General features: G+C 47.0%; 1 protein-coding gene across 3 annotated transcripts in view; it reads right to left on the bottom strand.

The window, feature by feature from the left end:
- Positions 1-955: 955 nt before the first annotated feature.
- LOC149371500 (ankyrin repeat and BTB/POZ domain-containing protein 2) overlaps positions 956-22,640 on the bottom strand; it is a 98,297-nt gene continuing 76,612 nt past the window's right edge. For all 3 annotated transcript variants that reach the window (XM_089565745.1, XM_089565746.1, XM_089565747.1), the window contains exons 8-21: positions 21,638-21,835; positions 21,076-21,256; positions 20,330-20,482; positions 18,480-18,783; positions 17,861-17,962; positions 17,598-17,691; positions 16,053-16,336; positions 15,408-15,570; positions 12,422-12,600; positions 12,135-12,240; positions 10,222-10,409; positions 8,218-8,286; positions 6,350-6,770; positions 956-5,704 (exon numbers count right to left, since the gene is read on the bottom strand). In XM_089565745.1, the coding sequence (XP_089421871.1) occupies positions 6,399-6,770; positions 8,218-8,286; positions 10,222-10,409; positions 12,135-12,240; positions 12,422-12,600; positions 15,408-15,570; positions 16,053-16,336; positions 17,598-17,691; positions 17,861-17,962; positions 18,480-18,783; positions 20,330-20,482; positions 21,076-21,256; positions 21,638-21,835 (2,393 nt within the window). In that variant the 3' untranslated portion in view covers positions 956-5,704; positions 6,350-6,398. The remainder of the gene's footprint in view (positions 5,705-6,349; positions 6,771-8,217; positions 8,287-10,221; positions 10,410-12,134; positions 12,241-12,421; positions 12,601-15,407; positions 15,571-16,052; positions 16,337-17,597; positions 17,692-17,860; positions 17,963-18,479; positions 18,784-20,329; positions 20,483-21,075; positions 21,257-21,637; positions 21,836-22,640) is intronic.

Genomic DNA, 22,640 nt, shown 5'->3' on the forward strand with positions numbered 1-22,640 from the left:
TATAAAAAAAATATTAATAGTGCTCTCCTCAGTGTCCCTTTAAGACCAATCTATGGAGGGTGAGGAGGAGGCTCAACTTCTCGCCTGGTTGCCTTGGTAGTCTGAACTAGGCAGCGTAAGTTGCCAATTATACTGCTCAAAATAAGACCCTGTGGCCTGGGAACGTTTGACCAACCATGTACGCACCGCTGATATTGAGGCAAACCGCTGTAGGCACAACTGTTCTCACCGAGTGTCACCGAATTTGTCACTAAAACTCATGTTACAATCGGCAATCGTCCTGCAGTTTTGCCATGACCATCCTGCATTGCAATTTTGATATGACCTTTTTTTGATCTTTCCGTAGTCTTCCATGAACTTTGCGCAGTCTACGTGTTAGTGTATTTTTTGAGTAGCTGCGTTGAACATTTACTTTATTAAGAAGTATCAGTGTAATCAGGTGTTCTTTTTTCTAAAATGGAAAATGACCATCAGATCACTATGACAGTAATGCTGCAGGACAGAGAAAAAGGAAAAGCTATTCTAAATAGGGGAAAAGGAAGTGATAAAAAGGGGTGAGAGAAGTGAAATGAGGCGTGTAGGATAAGGGTGCAACAACAACAGCAAAAACTGCTACCCAAGGGGCCAGCTCACAAAGGTGCTTGCTCGGTTGCCTCCAGCCAATGACAAGGGGGATAGAGCTCGGGCTAACAACCATCCTTACATGTAAACATATTTGTGAATGAGGGCACTGATTAGGTGACGTGAGATGCTGCTTCTGTAATGCAGAGACAGACTTACCTCTGCTCCTGAGCAACACCTGACTCTCAGACGTCTGCTTATACAAATGATTTGGGAAGGGAGCAGAAGTGATATATGGTGGTGTGCTCTGGCAGTAAGTGCGGATTTGATTCGCAACAGCCTTGTGTGCTGCAAAGTAAAAGCTGCCCACTGAGTATGATAAGGAAAGTCGCAATGTGCATGCTGCAAAATTATTTTATTCTTCATTCACAGATGACAGCACTGGTGTTATTCCTGGTGCTTGAATAACGAGTCAGTGACAAAAGAAAAATATACAGAGCCAATGTGCTCCATACATGGCATTCATGGTTATTTCACTTGCTGTTCATTTCAGTGACCTAGCGGACAACTGAAATGCCGTTTGTTGCATGTACCAGTTAAAGATGACACAAGACATGCACCACGAACACACTCAACAACAGACTCAATGTGTGACAACACAGAACCACGTGCACAACAGATAGAACCCTAAAATCAACGCTTTACAGAATCCCCAAATTAACAATTACACGATTATATTCGTGTTGTCCTATCGCGCCTTAGACGCTTATTGTGATACCGTTTGTGTCCAGGCCTGTTACAACACTTAAGGGAAACAAACAGAAACAATGAACTTTTGGCAACAGTGTCTTCATGAAACATGCAAGCCCTTTAACTGTTATCCGTTGGTTGTTCCCATGTCAACTATAGTGCACTGCAGTTCTTCAAAGACATGGGCATGCGACGCATTTGCTTCTTGCAATGCAACACAGAATTCTGCCTTCGGTGGGATTAGACCGTGTCTTATGTACACTATTCGCACATGCTGCGAGTTGTTTGTGCGCATAAAAATAATACAAAAAAAGGCGCGAAAGACACGCACTGAGGTAGCTTGTGAAGGAGGCATTAAAAATGGCAACTACAAGAATGCTAAGGAGCATCCAACGCGAGCAACACAAAGAGGCTTAGGCAGTGTGAGTATTTCTCGTTTGCCTCTATCTTTTTCACATTATTTTGCTCGCATGGCAGCACATGTGGTGATATGCATAATGTGGACAATATGTTAATTAAGAAAGTCTTCTTGGCCACGTGGATGAAAGCATGGATTCGTTCATTGCTGCTGGCTCCAACACGTTAAGTACTGTTGTTATTTTCATGAGGGAACGGACAGGTTACAAATTGAGTTCAAACTCGCAGTTTCCAGAAAGTCTGCTTTTATCACAGTCCCCTATGTGGGGCACAGTGTTGCTGATTACAAGTTCTTTACAATGCATCTGAGCACTTTGTTGCAATGACCAACATAACTCACAAATAAGAATGTTGTGCTGCACATTGATATAGTATTGTACTTTTTCTTTACCGGCAGATTGATACAAAATTAAGTTCACAACAGCTAAGCTTTCAAGACAACTTGTCCACACTCTCCTCAAGAATGCTCAGTTAGAATAGCTGACTGACAAGTTTAATAATTTATTTGCGCATGAAAACATCACTAGATGCTACAAATAAAAGAGAGCAGCTAAGATACTAGCATTATGTAATGAAAGCTGAGTGAATGCTAAATCGGAACATGTGCTACATAATTTAAAAATGCTTATGCCCTCCCCTCCTATTTTTCGCAGTGAATATGTATGCTCAAGTAAAGCAACATGACTTGAATGTGAGAAGCTACACTCTAAACACTCAGAAGCATAGCTATGTTTGGCACAACACCGCAAGTAAATAAATCAAGTGTGGCTATATTACAGCCAAGCAGGCTTAGAATGTATGGCCCCAGATTTCGCTGACTAAAGCTTTGGGAAAGTGTTAAACCTTGGAATGAAAAAAGTGTTTGTCAAAAAATTGATTTTTTCTGTCTGGTCCGACCAATATAGCGTAAATAAAAAACATATTATTGGTCCCATAAGGCTTTCTTGTGCACATAACGTGATCTGGAATGGACAAAAAGTAAATTAAAACTACACACGCTACAAAAGCCAGGCAAAGAGGGAATGGCACTGAGAGAGCACAAGCTTATAAAATGGTAGAAATGTGTGCCATAAATTCAGCATTTGTAATGGGTCGTGGCTTCCATTGACTCAAGAATGAAGTTTGCATCCTCTAGATAGAGAAAAAAACCACAGAAAGACCAGGTTAAACTTCCATCCTTTCATCCTCTATGCTAACAGAAGCAGTGCAAAATATTCATAATATGTGCTTCCGCATAGTGTCGATAAAGTCATTGAAATTTACACTTAGTTTGCAAGTGAGTAACCAGTTACCAGAAAAAAAAAAATAGTTTTTTGGCGACCAATTATAGTCGAATAGTGACACCAGAATTTCCTGTGTTGTGCACATAAATTCACAACAAAAACTGTTTGATTAAAGTGACTTACACACACATCAGCGAGTACACATTTGTGAAAACCTGTGCAAAACATCACAGCAGAGAACCAAGTCAAAAAACCACAACAACACTCTCCCCCTTTCCTATAGATGATTTTTCCAAAAGCACATACCACGGAAAGCTTGAAACAGCCATTTAGTACTCCTTATCTACCAATTCCTTCCCTGACTCCATCCTCTTTTGCTTGCAAAATAGGCAGCTATGTTGCAAGTGCACAAACCTAACCATGGTTTTAGAGAAGCGAAAACTAAATACGGTGCTATCCGCAGCTGTGAAAAAAAGATTAGTTAGAAGTGAACAATTTTGCATGGTTATTAAACAGAGGTGCAAAAATACGAAAAAGCCAGAGTAATCTGGCACCCAAGACTGTAAACGCCACCATGCATCACTATAGGAAGGTGGTCAAATGATACCCGGCACCAGTTTAGCCTTCTCTCTGGTCCCCGGCTGACCAAGAATAAGGGTCACTTTCGGCAATTATAATATGAACAATGCCTTCTGCTTGTTGGAGTACAGAACAGACAATCCGTTACAACCCCTCAACAGAACAAAAACAGAATACGCCTAGCACGGCACACAGCAGAAACAAAGGTCGACATACAAAACAGCGACAAACGAGTATTCGGTCAGGCCTGGGAGTTAATGCGCATGCACATTTTTTAATTATTTATTTTTCTGCGCGTTGTCCTCTTAACTGTATGTACAAACATGAAGCATGGATTAGAATAATTTAGATTAACGATGGCTATTCACCACTGCTGAACACACCATGCATGCCTGCGGCAACACGATATCCACTGCAACCATGCTACACACTGTTTCACAGGTTAGTATGTGCCACAGGTGTTGCAAGCAGCGACAACACTGTGGTAATCTTTACATGGGGAAAACACGATCAAGTATGCAACCAGGGCATCGGAAGCTTCACTGAGCCTGGGACCCAGCAGTGCTAGGCACACTTCTTCTCCCTGGCAGCAAGAAACACTAAGACATTTACATGTAGGAGCCTAAACATCTCTCAACTGGGCTGGCATACGCAGTTACCGTTCTGTATTTTTCTTTACAGTCCTTCAACAGCCAGAATTGTTCAGTGGCTGCTCACTTACTGCACAACACTCAAATGAGACCAAGAAAATATTCAGGTCTCCCAGTATAGGATTCAAGGAAGGGGCATAAGAACAGGGTTGTGGCACTCAATATGTCATGGCCAAGCTACTGACTGAAGCAGCCCAAGTTGAAGGAGGGTAAAAAGAGACGCAAACACGACATTTTACCACCAGGACATGCCACTTCATTACTTAAGAGACATGCAAAGGCTGCGTGATTCAGTTGCAGGGGAGACCTATGCCACATTTTCGAGTGAACACATACTACAGCTTGGCACTATTTCATCAGTTGATTGTTAACCACGGCATTTTCATTGGTCCCAAAGTTTTCTAGTAGTTAACCTATATGTTAAAACAAAACTTGCACCCTGCACACACACTAAGGCAGCGACGCAAGCATTCCCCGATTCGCTCAGTTATCAGTGCAGCTTTACTGCTTCTATAGTCTGGTGGAGTACAAAGGGGCAAATGCTGCTCGAAGGAGGCCCTCCAACCAATGGCGTCAACCAATTCTCATGACGTCATGATTAATCACCTTAGAGAGTGAGGGAAAGGCAATTAACCATGGCTTAATCAGATTAACTGTGTTGTTATGAAAATTGGCCAACCCCATTCGCTGGAGGGTTCTTTTAAAGGCCATCTGCCGCTTTGTTCTCGAGTTGCATCTGACTATAGTGGTTATTTGCTCGGCCTCAGATTTAACATGCAGGTTTCAATTATGCCGAAATGCGCTCTTAGGATGTGGCTCTGTTTTGCTGGATCATCGTGCAGAGTAGCTCGTACACATGAGTAGCCCATTTCTGGTATGTGGCACAAAAGCACTGCCTTAGAGGATTAGTGGGTTCATGAGTTCACTCTATTCGTAAAGACAGTTTCGGTAATAGCCAGGTAAAGAAATGCATGGCGCTACCTATGTAACTGCAGTTCCCGACATGAAAATGATCTCTGGACACACTTTGCATGTTCAGCATTGTTATCAGACGAAACAGAAAAGCACGCAACTTCAATCGGCGTGAAGGATGTCAAGAGGCAGGTGCAGTTGACGATCTTTCTCCATATTAAGGTGCAAGTTAGGTCTTGAGGCTGTCAACATAACCATTAGCCGTAGCATGTCAGCACCACATTGCCAGTCAGTACAGCATTGTTGTATAACGTGGCATGAAGTTGAAGCACTGGGATGAGCACACGGGTTCATCTCTACTTGTGATGCCACTCAAGCTCTTAAGGCACACAGGACAGAAAATGTTACACTCTGGTGCAGACACACACTTTTGTCTACATTTGCCAGGTCAACTGAAGGTCCTAGCGATGCTGTCTGTTGAAGCCAAGATGAGGAACATCACTGTTGCCGCGATGTGCAGGGATGTTATCCCAGTGTTTTGATCTGTGCAACAATGCAGCTTGCGCAGATATGGAGTTATCAGGCATGCAGACTTCCCGTCACAGCTTCTTTCTGCAATCATATCAAGAAAATGCATCTGTCCTTCATTGATGCAGCTAGTACTACGTATTTGTAGCGTGCAGGTAAAAGCGTGAAATGCATAAGCTAATTATAGAACAATGACACCCCGATACCGGCCCAATCAGCACTGACAACAGGATCAAACTAATAGCGTGGCAGCGTGATCAACATAGTGTGCAGATATTTTAGTTGTAGCCTTCAGAGTTTGCGCAGGACAAGGACATTCGCCAGCAACACTACACATCATCCTATGCTTGAGCTAAATGAAACAGATACATGTACTGCATATTTTTCTAAATTTATTTATCAGTGCTCTGCAGTCTCAGTTTCATACTTAGCACTTCCTCTTACAACATTGTTGAAGCCTGCGGACCTATTTAGTGTGTTCTTGATACTAGTGTCCACTTCACTGCACCTTACAGGTTTCACTTATCACTGCCAACGACAGTGGAGCTATCTCTCCAAATTTCTAGAAATCGCAAATAGATTGCCCAACTTCCATTTAACTCGTGTTGTGTCTTCTCTTCTACTTTGGTCCTTGTTTTTGGCGCTAACTTCATCATGAATTCCATTTAACCTTTGCTTTTGCCACAGAACATCTCATTAGAGCCTTAAAAAAAAATCCATGGTTCCCACCTAATTCGTCTTGTCCCTTGTTGAGGATGTGCGGAGGCTGGTACAGCCCCTATTTGTTGGGGCCAACAAGCCTCATCTTGGCGTCGTGGCCTGTGGAAGCTCGCTTGCCAGCCAGGGACTTTGTCATGGCCACCCGCTGCTTTACCCGTGCCTGAAGTGTGAGCAACAGGCCACTGAGAACATCGTGGTTGTGCAGGCGCTTGCCGAACAGCAGTTTGCGCACGCCATCGTCGTAGCTAAGGAGCGCGACGAGGTTCTGCAGCAGGAATCCCTGGCAGTACTCCAGGAGCTGGACAGCATTGTAGACCTTTGCGTGCACATACGTGGCGACCACGTTGTCCAGATCCACACATTTGGAGCAGCGCGCCTCGCAGAAGCGCACGAGACCGTCCAGTTGGAAGAATGTGGCAGCCGTCAGAAGCTGGGCATGAAAGCACTCATTAGGATGTAAATACATGTGATAAATTATGCCTGATACGGGCCCAAGTTCCAGGCTTATTACAATAAGAACACAGCAGTGTAAAAGGTCATAAGTTTGCCTGATGAACCAATTTATCTGCCTAAAGGGCCATAGACACTAATTTTAGTTGCATGTTTTCTGCTTTCGCATGATTCATTAGAGCCATTAAAACACGTGGCTCACCATAAGCTGTTCTACTACAACCACACAGTAATTTATAACTGAATTTCTCCTTGATGTTTTTTTCAGTTTCATCAACCGGACAATGGCTGTGATGTGTAGTTGGTGTTTAGGTCCCCTGAGCCACGAAAACACTGATATGTAGTTTTAATTCACTACAACATTTAAGCCAGCTGCTTCAAGAGCTGGCATGATAATAAACTAGTTCATATAAGCAGCTATATGGTTGTTTTTTTCATGCCCGACATGACCTAAACACCAAGGACACGTCACAACCATCGTTCAGCCGATGAAAACAAAACCGAAACAGCATCAAGAAGAAATTCAAATGTAAGTTATTTAGCAGTCTTAGGTGGACACCACAAGGTGATCCAAGCAAACTAATGTCTAACACATCTTTTGAAAGAAGAAAACACGCAAGCAGAAATTCGGTGTCTATACTCCTTCAAGTTTTCGTTAGGCCGATCCTTGTACAGTGCCAGCTAATTTCAATTTTGATCCAGTGGAGCTCTGATATCGACAATTTGGCAGTTGCCGCACTTTAGCTGCTATACTGCTCTCCTCTTTTTGCTAGCCTTAGACTGCCCATGTACAATCCTTGTAGTGACCACCATAGCTTGCATTTTCAATGACGCAGTCAATATGCAGAGAAAGGTTGTTGCAGAAATGCAGACTTTGATGGACAGCACAACATGAACAATGAGCGGGAGAGAAGCATCAGATCGCTGGCAGACTTTCCTACAAGACGACTTGTCTTCATCTTAAACCAGGCAAAATCTTTCCTCCCCCCCTTTATCCGCTTTGTGTTGTCAAGAATCCCATCTTATCTGCCCTCTCTTTACTGTAGGGTATGATGGAGTAATATACAAGACAACATTACTCTTTGCCCTCAGGAAGTCTTTACAGCAACAAATATAGATGATCTCACAAAGGTAACATTCCGTGACATTAGGGACAATGAAGGATATATGCATGAAGAAAAATTCAGGACATCTGGTGCAAAGTTCTGGTGCACAAAAAATAGCCGAAGCTTGGATTGAAAAAAATAGCGCAGCCTTCTCAGCTTGTGCAATTTCTAGTCTCATTTATACTCTCCGATGATGCCCGGAATGGTGCATATATGCTTCCATAATAGCAACAATAGCACTATAGAATGTGACATATAATCAGGCTGGCGAAGCGTTGAGCCAGACCACATTAAGTAATTAAACGATACTCTTGTACGTACCTCCAGCACATCATTTTGGTCAATGTCAAAGTCTTCACAGCCGCCTTTGTACAGGTATTGCATGACAAGCTGCAGATGGAAAAGAAAATGTGTGTAAGTGCCACAGGCCGACTACGCCTAAAGCTGGAGCCGTCTTCTGTGTGTCAGTAAAAATACTTCTAAAGGACCATCGACGATTTACTTTTTGTCTCTTTGCACTGCTACAAACAGTTACTGTCGTGCTTGGGCATTTTTCCCTTCACTGCTTCTCTTAATTTCCTCATTTCCCACCACTGGTCTAGGTAATGCACAGATGTCATGCAGCAAAACATCTACACAGGGCAACTGCATGCCTTCTGGAATGGGTGCGATGTACTTCTCTTTGCTGTGCTCTTTCCAGTGCAGACCTTTGCCTCATCTAAAAAGGATTGATAACAGAATTTTAAGGACCCAGTAAATTTGGGGTCAATAAAAAGTTTGTATTCAAGGTGTCCAATTCTCTACTGTGCTTTCATTAGAAAGGCACTAGAAGTTTTCTGATGGAGAGTTTTTCAACCAGTAGATGTCCTTGTTTTTATTCATTTCGATGTAGGAAACAATGATTAATGAGTGTGATAGCGACTGCGTGCCAGCAAAAATCAGCAACCGAAAAACTAATCTGGCCCCCGCTGCTAGACAGTAAACAGATACCTGTACAGCACTGCAAAAGCAAATGGCATCTTTATGCATTCATATCAGCTATGGTACACTAACGTATGTCTCCCTGACTACAGTTTTGTGGTTGCTGATAAAGCGACAGACGCAAAAGTCAGATGCAAAAGATGCAGGCATACAGCCAGAAAAATCCTGAATTGCTCAAGACCACAGTGATACTCTGAAGTTTCTCTTTGAAATGTTGAAGAGGCTCGCTTACAGTAGTGACAGTTGAACCTGTACATCTGCTGAAGCACTGGCTACAGCGTACAAACCTGACAACTTAAAACAATTCAACTCATTGATGCAAAGTGAAGAAAGTGCCCCTTTTAAACAAATTTCTTTTTTTACATCGAAAGACGCGTCTGAGAGGGTGCAAACCATGCTAAAATATTACAAACGTTTTTGAAAAAAAGGCATCTCTGCGCATTTAATAACAATGAAACATATTTAACCGAAATTTCATCACAGGATGGAATACACCAATACAGTTGAGCCCATTTGAAATGGCCGCAATTAAATGAACACTCACTTATTACAAACGAGGGCAAAGCTATTGCCGAAATATGAATTGAACGGCGGTGCATTTAAGGCACAATGAACAACTCTAGCCGCACCACTCAGTTATAATGAACGAGCATCAAAAGCGAAGCTGCTGTCCAAGGTCGGAGATCAACCAGCAGGAGTGAATTGAGAAATTCGAATGCCTTATTGGCCCCGCTGGTCAAGCAGTATGGCCTAGTCGGCTCTCCACATTCAGTGCTGCTATCACATGCAGCGCTAAGAGCAAAGAAAGTAGCTAAGATTTGTGGGCGCATGCACTGGTATACCTTCGTCCCTGCTTGGGCCGGTGAACAACAGATGATGCTGTCGAAAACCCACGTGCTCAGACACATACGGATTTGCAGCAAAACGTTGATGCATGGCTAGTCAGATGTCTCCTAGCGTGACTTTGTTAGTGTGGACATCGACATCACAGTGGTGTGATCTAACGAAGCCATTGTACTCGGAGTTCAAGCACTCCCCAACCACTAGGAATCTGATAAAAAGGGCAGACTTGCCACCAGCTGCCGTTAACGCTCCAATTGCGACTAGTGACATAGTGTCCCTAAAGCAGATTATTTGCAGCAAATGTCTCGGTACGAGAACATGATCGTGCTCATGAGCTTAGAAAGTGTAGAGACTGGGCTTCAGCACAGCATATATAGGCGCACGTCTGTTCTAGCTTGACGGCAAACCATCGGCTGGTTGAACCCCAACCATAGATGCCGGTGCGTTGAGGCACTGCGGTTGTTAAAGCCCAGCTGTGGCAGTGGAGGTCCAATGGTATACCTGGAAGATGTCATATCGGATGTCGTTGATCTGGACGACAGGAGTGGTGCCCTCGGCTGACTTGGAAGCCAGCATAGACTTGAAGCGTGGCGAAGCGTTCACCAGAATGATTTTGTGCGCATAGAAGGCACGCCCTTCAACACGGAACTGCACGTCCGACATCTCTGGGTTGTTCACGTACTTGGGATCTGTTCACGGAAGGAGACAAGCGTTGCTGTCATAAGCTCCTTAGCTATGTCTGGTTAATGCCGTTAGTTCCAATCTCAACTAGCTCGAACCAAAATCACACTGTTAGCTATTAGGTGAGTTATGACAAGCTATCTATTGTCTAGTTTTGTGTGCTGCAGAGCTGAAAAAAAAGAAGCAAAACTGAAACATGAATCCTGACTCTGATGCTTCTTTGTTAACCTGTACACTTCTTTTAGTGATGCATGCCTGCAAATCCATTGCATATCAAGGCATAAGATGTTTCCAGATCCATTACCGCATCCAATGCAGAGTGCAGGCAGTAACCTGACATACGTACCCACCTTTCTTAAGTGCGATATAAGTCATATGATCCTAGACAGATGTTGAATGGCACACTAAGCTGAGTGTTTCAAGCCTTCTTCCCCGATTGCAAGGTTCGCCGCCTAGTGCACTCTGAGCTTAACTGAGTGCGCCAAGCACAACTTGTACTAATGACTATGCGGGAAACCTGGCGTTCCTCTGTGCTCACTGCCGTACCCCCAGCGCCGACATGGCACGGGCCCGGACCGCCTACAATTCCTCTGAGCTCTCGAGAAACGAACTGAAGCAGCACTGACGTCGGGTTGCGATGCCGGGCAACCCGGCGTGCGTCGGCGCTTTACGAGCTATGCGCGCTGATGCCTCGGCCGCAGGATACTGTAGCAGCTGCTTTGAGACTGCGTGCACAGTATGGAGTGTCAGTGCAGAAATGATCACGTTTTAAAGGCCACCGCGGCCATCTTCACGGTACAGCGTGGTAGTCATATAGCAGTTTTTTTTTCTTTCAAAGCAGTAGCAGTGGAGCCTCCGCATCGTCCCATGTGAGGAAGCTCCATTGCACTAACTGTGAACAACGCGTGACGAGCGCGCAGTTTCGGAGAACAGGAAGAACGGAAGCGAGGGAAACACGCATTGGCGCTGGAATGGCGATACACCTAAAAAAGAAACATAAAAGTCCAGTGGCACGTCAACCAGCACCAGGAAAGCGAAACCGAAACTATACAGCCAATCTATTTTTCGGCATCGGCGCCCTATGCGCCTGTCAGAGGTGCGCGATATTGACTCTGGGTACGTGGGCGGCCAGTATATTCTAGGCACTATAACTGCACCATGCAATCCGCCTTTTTGACAAGATGGCGTCCTCTGGGAAGTGGCGAAAATTCATCTGCTACTGATCGAAAACAAACGCACGTGGGAGGCGCAGGCACGATCTAATTCCACAAGTAGTCAGCTGCGCCAGCGAAGTGGCGTGTGCTTGACAGCTGCCGCCATCTGTCGCATGCGCCTGTCACTAACACGAACTGCACATGCGCAGTAGGAGCAGGCGGTTTCATTTACAACCAGTGGAGCTGGAGGAGAAGAGGTGTGAAGGCTCAGAGCGGCCTTGTGAAAAATGCGGATTCAGGCTCAGCGATGGCTATTTGCATGATCGCTTGCAGTTTCTGTTACACCTTGACACAGCCCTCAACCGGGAGCACCAGCCCGATTTCACTAGTGTGACCCCCCCCCCCCCCCCTGCCCTTCTGGGTCCGAATTAACGAGCATCCGGCATAATATTCATATATGGGCGTTGGCAGGAACAATGGCGGCAGTCCGAATTATCTGGATTTTCGAACTAACAGGGTCAAACTAACGAGGTTTTACTGCAGTCAGGCTATAACCCGCAAATGGACAAAATTGCTTACCTATTCTGGCACCGCCAGAAAGGGACACATCTCGAATTTCCTTGATGCTATCTTCACCATAGCAGACTGAGAAGATGTCCGCCAAAAGGAGTGTGGTGCCTTCATTCTGAGCAGAAAACAGAAATGATGACGCTTACAAACAACAAAACAACAAAGTTTGGTGCGAGTGTTGTAAACGGGGCACAACAATACATTATATGCATAACGTTGCTTCGAAAACCTTTGGAGCAGACAAATTTAATCTGTTCCACAAAAGGCTTTCCAGTGACCACGGTGGACAGACTGACCTTGCTATGCCTAAAGATGGAGAAGAGAAGGGGTAGGCAGTCCTCCACAAACTGTGTGCTGCAATCCTCAGGCCAAACATGCAGGAAGTCTTGCAGCAATTCGTCGATCGTGTTCTCAAGCTGCTGTTCATGAGCCATCGTCAACGTCTGCATCCAGCAGTGTAATGTCCAAGGAACACCTGTCAAGCAACACAGAAGCAAGAACACTCAGTTCGTTTGGTTCGTTAGTGAAGAAATGTTATTGGTTTTGTTTCTTCCTTCAGTGCATTATTAAAACAGGCAAACGAGTGAGAAAGGCCATCTGACAGTGGCCAAAATAGTTATTTCTAAAATCCAGCCATCACAAAGCGTTGATGTTGTACGACAGCTTGGTCACTCTACATAAATACTTATACCCATTAGAGAGATACCTGGATAGATGTCACGTCCGATGCCTATATTGTATACCTTGGCACATTTTGTGCCTTTCTCCGCCTGGTATCTCCCCACTTCTCTCACCAGCAGCCCCCCTCCCTGACGCTGACCGATAGTTTGGGTGCAAGGATTTCCTCTAGGAGGCGTGGGTGGAAGCCGCACTGCTTCGCAGTTACGATGCGCGCAGCAGACTTCCCCGGCAACCGTACACTCGCCTTACCATGACATCTGAACCATGACCGTAGGACGACAACTGAACACATGAATGAAAGCCATGAGCACGCGGCTGTAGTGGTTTCCGGCACGTCTCTACCACGACACTGCGACAGCGCACTCCGAAGGCCACCATCACATACCCGTAACTCGCGTCCTCACAGCTGCTACGTGAACGCCACGTGATAACAGAGAAAATGTGCCACAAGCGAGGTTGCGGCTTCGCCACTGGTATATGTTTCCTCTTTTTGAATGAACCATATTTTAACGCGACAGCGTTAAAGGCCCCGTTACGCAGAAAATTCGGCATTGGCATTGTGAGCGAAAAATCTCGAGCATGGCTCTGGCAGGTGGTGCCCAGAGAGCAACTGAGGAGGCAGGTGGGCCACCTAAGTCACGTGACCTTGCAACATCATCACAACATGCCCACCGGATAGTGAGCAAACTGCCAACCATGGCAAGTGGTAGCATGAATTAATGATTGGTCGCTCGGGAAGAGCAACCTGGGCCACACAAGGCTCACCATTAGGAGCAGCTGCCAACATAGGGCTCTGGCGCATCAACTGCTGCACCACAAGAGGTGCATGAGGACTCAAGAGGCATCTATGAATGTAAAGCAGCGAATGAGCTGTACATATATAGGAATTAATCCGTTACGCTATCGCGTCGTAAGTGTCTCCTCCAATATTTTTTTTCCCCGGGAGGGATTGATGTCTGCGTTCCAAAATCGAATGCATGAAACGAAACACATCATATCCTAGCGGTGTCAAGCGGGGCACTTGTCCATGGTTTTACAATGCGTTCGAAAAGGCCTGTCGCGTGCCGGTACGCCTCCATTGCAGGTATCCACGCAGAGCAGCGCATCAGACCCTCGTTCCGGTCTGGTTCCCTTTAGTCGAACTCCGTGCAATTCGAGCAAAATTTCAGTCCCTAGTTTTGAGCTGGAATCATGGAGGTTCGACGAAGATGGAAATACGACGACCAATAAACAGTGGCAAATAATTAGCAGTGCAGTTGCCTGAAAGCGATTTTATCACGTCCTTTAGACCGGTTTTGTATGCGGGCTTCCATATAGCAGGCGATGCGGCCTTTTGTATTATATAAGGGAACAAAGAAGCAGAAAGTCCATGCTCTCGTGATACGCTCATACCCAGAAATTCTGGACCAGCGCATTTTTCAATGAGAATTCGTTTACGAACGCATTTTTTATTCATATGTCGTAACATTCCACTACAGTAATCATTATATCCACAGATCTCCCCTTGGCAGGCTTGCATTTTTTTTTCTGTTAACGTTTTTGCTATCGTCGATAATGTTCCCCAATGGTTTTCTACGGCAGGTTTAACTACTTGATGCGAGCGATGGACAAACTTTAAAGGGACACTGAGGAGAAATTGAAGTTGGCTTGTATCGACAGAATACCAGCTCCTGATTACAAAAACGCCACTCATACTGACAACAAAGCTCTTGTGACGTAGAAAAGAGCAAGAACCAAAATACAGGTATTGCCGCCACAGGCCAAACTCGCAAGTACAAGCGTCATGACGTCATATAACAAAACAGTGTTGCTAGAACCATGAAGCACAAATCACTGAGGCGCAGCCAATGCATGCGCAAATCTCCTTGACGTCGCCAGATGGCGCCACGTGCCGGGCAGCTACGCGCTCGCCTGAAGCATCGGGACCAATCAGCGCCTGCTCGCCGGCGTTAGGCGGGCTCCCGGTATTCCGCTAGCGGTATCAAGGTACACGGTATGCTAAAGGTGTCTATTTGCGAGAACTTCGTTGACGACTTCGAGAACGAGATCCATCGTAACGCTCGCAAAACGCCGGTGCAAACGTAAGCGAAGCGACTGTAGCGACGGCCGCAATAGCCGATAGATGCCTTCAACGTGCGGCCGGCGGTAGCTTTCTTTTCGGCTGCTGCTAGGCCGCACTGCTGGCTGCCAGAAATCACGGAGTCTGCATCACGTCATGTCACGTCATGTTTGACGTCACTTAGTCCTCTGTCGTCATAGCCGAATCCCAAGTTTGAATCACAGCGGCGGGAAAAACCTTTTCAACTTCGAATCCAAATTTCTTAGAAATAAATGCATTTTTCGCTGCCGGCCAAGTGACAACAAAGCCATGACATGACGAACTATCGGATTTTGCTATAAAAAATATATTAATAGTGCTCTCCTCAGTGTCCCTTTAAAAGAAAGATTTTGCTACGAAACAGAATAATATACTATTGCCTTCAACATTTCCATAGCAGTACTTTACAGTGGTCCATATTGTCTCTCAGTTAAAATATGATGTCCGAGAATCCTGGACATGTCAGCGCTTCAAGAAAGACTAGATCAAAGATGTGTGCGCACCTATGCTCCGGAGATCCAAGGTGACTTCGAGGTACCCGTTCTCTGCACTCTGGTACATGGCTTCCTGTAGAGCCTTTATGTGAGCTTTGCTCAAGGGCTGGCCTGCCTTTCGCTGCTGCGACTGCTGCCCACTTCCTTCAAGTCCTTCGTCTGGGTTTGAAACCTAGCAGCAACAAGGAGAAAGACAAACAGGGTAAGTTATCGCCTTTGCGAGCTTACTCTGGATGTTTTCAAACGCAGTAACAAACCGTACTGTCTTTATGAAACGCACGTTCTACGGACGGATCACCTGGATTCCGAATTATTCTAAGGTGAATTAAAATGTTTCTTTCCCTAACAAATATAAAATTTCTGCTCAGAACAGGCTACTACGACCACTTAAATATAAATTTGTGACAGGTCCTCACAGAAGGACCCACTGCAGGCATGGCCTGGGGATGCGAGCTAAAGTACACTTCCAGGAGACAGTAATCACTGGTGAACTGGTTGTTACTGTTTCTTTTATTCTAGCTAGCAATCGTGATGGCACCAAAAAATGCGCAATGCTACTGAGTGGCCACGCACAGAATAGCAGGGACTTCTACAGAACATATTTTCTCCCAGGTTCCATGCAAGAGCTGCTTTGCAAAAATAGCACGTCCAGACCTTGCTGCTCTTGATGGTCCTGCGGTCAGTGGTTCCGGGTGTTGCTCCTTCAGCCAAGATCTCATGCAACGACAGCACATCCCCTTGGTCGTCGGCCTCCGGCAGTGCCCGATGCGCCAGCAGCCGCCGAAGGGCGCTGCGACGACCGTGTGCCGCTGCCACCGCCGCCGCGCCATAGCATCCGCGCGGGTGCGCGCCGCCGTAGCTCTGAGCGTCCAGGAATGGTGTGGCGCAGAATGGCTTGGCGCCATACGACAGCAATACTCCGATTAGCTCCAGATGGCCTGCACGGAGGGATCACAAAAATTGGGGGATACTTAAGCTTCGCCTTTAAGAGCTGAACGCGATAGCGCTATCAGGTCCCGTTCGCATCGCCTACTCAGCACTCACAAAATGACCTATAATTCCTAATTCGCATATTCATGATTACTCGTGAACACATCAGTACATGTCTCTAAGACAGTTCACCAAGTCAAAGGCGACAATGCATTCACTAAGTCCACCTTTATTCAGCTTAAACCAACGAACCTTTGTGGCTCATGGCTAGCTGCCCGTTTCGCAATCCGAAGATCCTGGGCTCGATTCCCACCCAAATTAATCCAACTTTCTATTCAGCCCAATTTCCTGTGGTTACAGGAACCTTCCGAATAAATTTGGCGTCAATCCGATCATTATATTTAACTGGTTCCTGAACTTCATTAAATCTTTGCTTTCAACGGGATTGTTCGCTCGCGGCCGACGGCGACTACGGCAATGGCTTTTATGCGACACAGGACCCTTAACACTATCGCGTTAAAATTATCTGCGGCTGCTTCAGATCCCCGAGGAGCAATAAGACTTTCGCCGCTTGAGCGTCTGAATGACCTTCGTGCCATTGACTATAGTCCCATTATTTTAATGCGTTAGCATTAGAACTACTATCAGCGCGAAAAGTGTCCGACGTTGGCGGCGTGTGAAGGCTCAAGGGAGAGGAGGCAAAAAGGACATAGGAGTGAGAAAGAGGGCAGGAGGAAAGTGGAGGGAGGGTGTCAGTGAGAGGCGACAGGTGGCGAGTGGGAAACCGCGGTCGCCAATCAAAATCGACGGCTTAGGAGAGTGGCGCGAGGGAGTATGGCGTGGTACACGGTGATCAACGGATCACGCCACCCGCCACCTTAAGGGGGGAAACACTAATTCTAAGCAGAGTCTACCACATAAATCTCATTGATTGTATGCGGCATTGTGCTCTTCCTTTTTTGAACAAGTGTGCATTTATTCGTTCTCAAAGGTGAATTTCTTTTAGAAGGCAAGAGCTAGCTTTCATATGAATTGTGCGCAAGATTTATTCGTTTTTTTTTTCTTGTTTCTTTCATTCTGCAGTAATTCCAGACTAAGAGGATGGCAGTGACAGAGAAAAAAAAAGAAACCTGGTATCTTCTGGAACCTTTAGTGGTCAAGTGAAGGCTACCATCACGTGCCTTCTTTTTCAAAAAAAATGAGGACAGGTAGGAAACTGGTAAGCGCGAACTGTGCTTGGTCAAGTAAAAACGAAAGACAATTACTTACTGAATGCAACGGCCAACTGAAGTGGTGTTTCCGTCACCTTCTCTTCATTCGGCGCTTCACTACCCTCCACGTTGGCCCCCTTCTCCAGAAGGATCTACGCAGAGGATTACATGAATCAACATTGTGCGAGAACTGCACGTTTAAAAAGTAAAGCACAAGGACACAGTGTGATATAAGTACCAAACAGAATCCTCGAATGGCGTCTTGAAAAACTTACAAGTATCGGCCAAACGACAGCATGTGGAGACGAATGAGCCACTCACCCTGACAGTGGACACCATTCCCTGCGTGGTAGCGAATGTGAGCGCTGTCCAGCCCTGCACCTCCGGGATGGCCAGTGGACACTGAGGCGTGCAGAGTGGCGCCTGCACAAAAGTGATTTACCTTGAGCTGCACACGAAGTAATTGCAGAAAAAAAAAGCCCTACCAAAAACTTGCGATGCATCTCTCCATCGTCTGCAGCTTCTTTCATGTTGCTCTGAGCTTAGCGTAAAGCTTGGAGCAAGTACAGCCTTTATGAAAAGTTCATAGGCTAAGGGATTTGCCTCGCCATGCATTACCTGCGTTTTTAATATCTAAAGATGAGAGGAACTCTCATCACCCCTCTGAAAGTATGCTACCAGAGCCTCACTACACGGCTTAGAAGCGAACCCCTTGGACTCCTTACTTTTGACAACGACTGTACCTTCGAGCACTCTATGACAAGTACCCAAATGTTCAACGATCCGCTTACTGCACTAGCAAGGCAAACTGTTCTCACTTAGATTTTCCACGGCATCTAGACGCCGCAGCGAAGAGGTTGGCGAAGTTCAGCTTGCGAGTATGGGCGATACTGAACGCCGCGAATGAAAGAGGCAGCATTAAACGAGAAAGTGCAAGCACCTCGGCGTGTATGTCAGCTCCTGCTTGGACGAGCAGCCTGGCGGCGGCTTCGTCTCCTCTGGCGCAGGCGAGCATGAGCGGCGTCAATCCGCGCTGGTCCCTCGTGTCCAGTCGCGTCGATGCCGGAAGCAGCGCCAGCGCCTGGGATATGACGCCTGCCCCTGCGCCTGGTTGGCCGCACAGTGACAGCAGCCTGAACGCCAACTCGGTTTGAAGCTGACGAGCCCAGTCTTGGGACTGGATGTCGTCCACGCCTGTTATGGAAGTCGGCCGCCGCAGTAGAAGGCGTTCCTCGTGCAGCTCTCTGCAAGGATGGGCGACACGATATTGCCACGTGCCTCACGTTCGCCGTTCAAGCACGGACCGGTCAGGTTGTTGGGATCGAGCTTCTTGAGCGACCCTAGTGCGCGCCCACTCCTGCCGTTTCGTTCGTTAGGGAGACCCCCTGCGGGGTGTCCGCGAGTGGAATGCAAGAGGCCGCATACTTGTCCTCCCTTCTAAGGGAAACTCTTTCAAGAACTGCAGTAAATTACCCTCCCTTCCGTTCTTCCCGCTTCGATCTCGCATCCTCATTGACTCAATCCGAGTGACATTTGGGAGCGGAGAGGGGGGGGGGGGGGGGGGGGGTGCGTTGTTTCGGCGAGAGGTCCGTCGCGCGTCGGTCGTCACTGCACAATGGCTGGTATATAATGACGGAGAACCAGCCAAATCAGGCCCTCCTGAACCTGGAGCGAGTCAGCGCCGCACCGGTGGGCAACACGACTCCGTCCGGGCCTTAACTCGAGCATGCATACTAGGTGTGCGTGTGTTAAACCACCCGCATTTTTGCTTCCCCGACAAAGGCCAGATCGCCGGGAGCCAACTCTACACACCTTTCGGCTGCCCAAGTCGGTGGATATCTCTCTGTTCATTTCCCTCTCGCGGCATCACGCCGAAACAACGCCCCCCCAAATGTCACTCGGAGTGACCCAATGTGGACACGAGGTCGAAGCGCGAAGAACGGAAGGGAGGGTGATTTACTGCTGTTCTCGAAAGAGCTTCCCTTTGAAAGGAGTACAAGCAATGTGGCCCCCTGTATTCCGTTCGCGGACAAACCACAGACGGAGGAGCGGGCACGCACTCGTGTCGCTCAAGAAGCTCAATCCCCACAAATTGCATCCTAGTGTTTTGAACAAAAGCAGCTTAAATACACAAGATGTTTAAAATGTTATGAAAATTAACTACCCCTAATGACAGTACTATCTCAGTGCATGTTTTAATGCAATAGCAAAAGCATAAGCCGGGAAAAACTGTATCGTCAGTCATAAAATTCGCCCATTAGTTGGATGGAAGCGACGTTAGGCTGGAAGGAAGCGACATCACTAGAACGGATAATTCCCACTGGCTGTAGGGAAGTGACAATCCCAGACAGGAAGTGACGTAACTTCCAGTAAAGGCATCAGTAGCTTCTAATGCTATCGCGTTGCCAACGCATATGATAATTAGGAGTCCTCGTGAATTTTTTTGTCGTGGGTCAATGAAAGGGTTTCGAAACTTTGTCCTTAGCACCTACACACCCTTTCTACCTGGAAGTCACACTACAAACGAGCAAGCCATTGTACTTGCTATTCACTCTAATCGCGCTCAATCAATCATACTTGACTTCCAGCAAGAGGATTCCTGTTTAGAAGAGTGCCTGTGGCCGTTGGTAGAATAAGCATCGTTCACCTCTTGTAGGGAGTGTGAATACTCTTTTCCCAAGATGTATCCACAGATTATATTCAGTAAATCGACGTAACTGGCAAATCCAATGCCTCTCTGAGAGAAAAATGTGAAGGGACTGAAAAGCGTGCTGACGAATGGGGGCTCACCCGATGGCGCGCACGGGGCAGTCAACACCAGGCAGCAGTAGGCGGGCAGCCTGCATAACGTCGTCCTGGTCCACTAGGGACGAACGTCGGTACTCGGCGTGTGCGTGTGCCACCCGCACCCACTCCACCAGGGGAGGAAGCACCTGATATGGCCTGGACGACAAAAGAAAAGCACGCCCTCGACATCACCTGCCTGCGCTAGCAAACTTGCGGTGCAAAGCTCTTAAACATGACTCTTGGAGAACAAGCAACAACTGCGGAGCAGTCAGAAATCAGAAGCTTGTGTAGCCTCTCCATGGAAAAGAACTCTTGCCTCACCCTTCTCAAGAAAATAAGAATGGGGGCTCTCGCCTCCTACATTAAAATTCTCGCCACTAACAAGAAGTCATCGTTAGGACTGATGCTATGGCGAGTTGGTATGCCATGTTCAAGAAGAACAGCGCGAAATGCGCGAAGAACAGTGTCTGTCTGTGTATATCTTCCTTTAGTCCTTGTCTATTTCGTGCTGTTCTTCTTGAAGGAGTTATCGGATAAAATCCACAAATATAGCCTGAAATCCTTGTGTAAGTGCACTAAACTTTCACTTTGGATTCTAGAATTGCAGTAACGTTTAAAGTGCTGCCTAAAGATTACTTATATCACTGCAGCAAGAATTGGGAAAGGGGGATCATGCCGTTAGCTCTATGCGACGAGACCTCGGGACACACACAGGTGTAAATGGGTATCTCACAAGAGGAGCACGTTACCTCTCGTAGATCAGCTCGGGCCCCGCCGAGCGCCTGGACGATCCGTGTTCAGCGTGCTCGAGTTGCGAACAGCGCATGTAGTGGTATAGCGCGTGCACGGCTCCAGGACCCCAGCTGAGCGGGGCCCGCTGGGATCCGGTGCGGCTCCGGTACAGCTGGGTCACTGCTCCTAGCAGCTCACCTGCACACCACCGCGAGAAGAACGCAGGTTCCACAATGTCAGAGTGGTAGGCCTTTCTTGGGTGGCAGCCACGACCAGAATTTCAGAATGTACGACGAGAGCACTAGAGAGTAGCACGAAGTATACAAGGCGCCTTACGCAACCAGCATGCCGCTTGAAGTTTCTAAATTTGTGGCACATTGAAATGACGGAGCGAAGCGTTAATTAGTCACATCTTTCTAAGCTATGGCTATACAGCATGCCTGGTTGCACGCTCTGCGCCATCCATTTTTAGCTTTATGGATAGTGAACGGCACCTTAACATTCGCTCGCGGCCGTGCGGCGGAGCTTAAGGACATGCCCCATTCAGTGCTCTTCTTCCTGGATTGCCCGCAAACTCACTCAGCTCCGCGATGCTCCCGACGCATGTGGTGAGGAAGCTCTGTTCGTGGGCATCGGTGGTGGCCGAAGAGGCGGCCCGGTGGTGGTCATCCTTGGGTGGCTGCTGGCCCGGCTGCTGGTGCTGAGGCTGCTGCGCCTCCGGACCTTGGCCGCGACCGCTGGACGGCTGCTGTGGCCAGCGGGGCATCGACATAGCGCCTGCGCGGAAGCACAGACGCAACAACGCGTGAGCTGTCCGGCTCCTTTGTGGCCCATGAATGTCGGCGGATTCTGACAGCGGATAGGAAAGGGAACGCGGCAGTACCACAGCCCTGCCGTATACGGCAAGGCTTGAACAAACAAACAGTTGTCTTTTAGCATGCTCTTATAAATAGCGTTATATTTCATTGTTCGTATTGCGTGGTGTTCCCCCCTATGTAAAGCCGACGTGGGCCTTTAGGGTAAATGAAAACAATTGCAGCCAAACTTGTCGCCGCCTAAACGCACATAGCATGAACTTTTTGCACAAGAAGCGTGCCGGAAGTCTGTGCAGTCTAAGTTAAGGGACACGCGGCTCCAAGACTGAACGCGTTTTATTGCAACGGAAGATGCCACATATGTGATATCATCCAAAACATCCGGGGTTTATTCCAGAAGCGGAAATCTCAAGTCACCGCCGAAGTACACATAGATCTTTTCTACAGCAATACGACAGTAAAGTTCAGGTTCTCTTCCTTCCTCGCACCAGAGGTGCCCCGCCAGAGACGGTTTGTTTAACTGGAAGACTGAAGCTCTTCTTCGCACCAGGGGTGCCCCGTCAGAGACGGTCTTGCGATGAGTTACAATGCAGGGGTAAGGCGAATACTTGAAGTTTATGTACAGATATTTACATCATATACAAGTTAAGGCACTGGAGACAAATTAAACGGCAAAAAGAGAAAACAACAAAAAGTGGAACTGGCTAACACTAGGGGAGGCCCCTACTCGGCGTAGCCGAAGATGCATAGCACCTGACCTTAGCCCA

Source organism: Amblyomma mixtum, chromosome 1, assembly GCF_055824585.1.
Source record: "Amblyomma mixtum isolate Tamu chromosome 1, ASM5582458v1, whole genome shotgun sequence".
Classification (NCBI taxonomy): Eukaryota; Metazoa; Arthropoda; class Arachnida; order Ixodida; family Ixodidae; genus Amblyomma; species Amblyomma mixtum.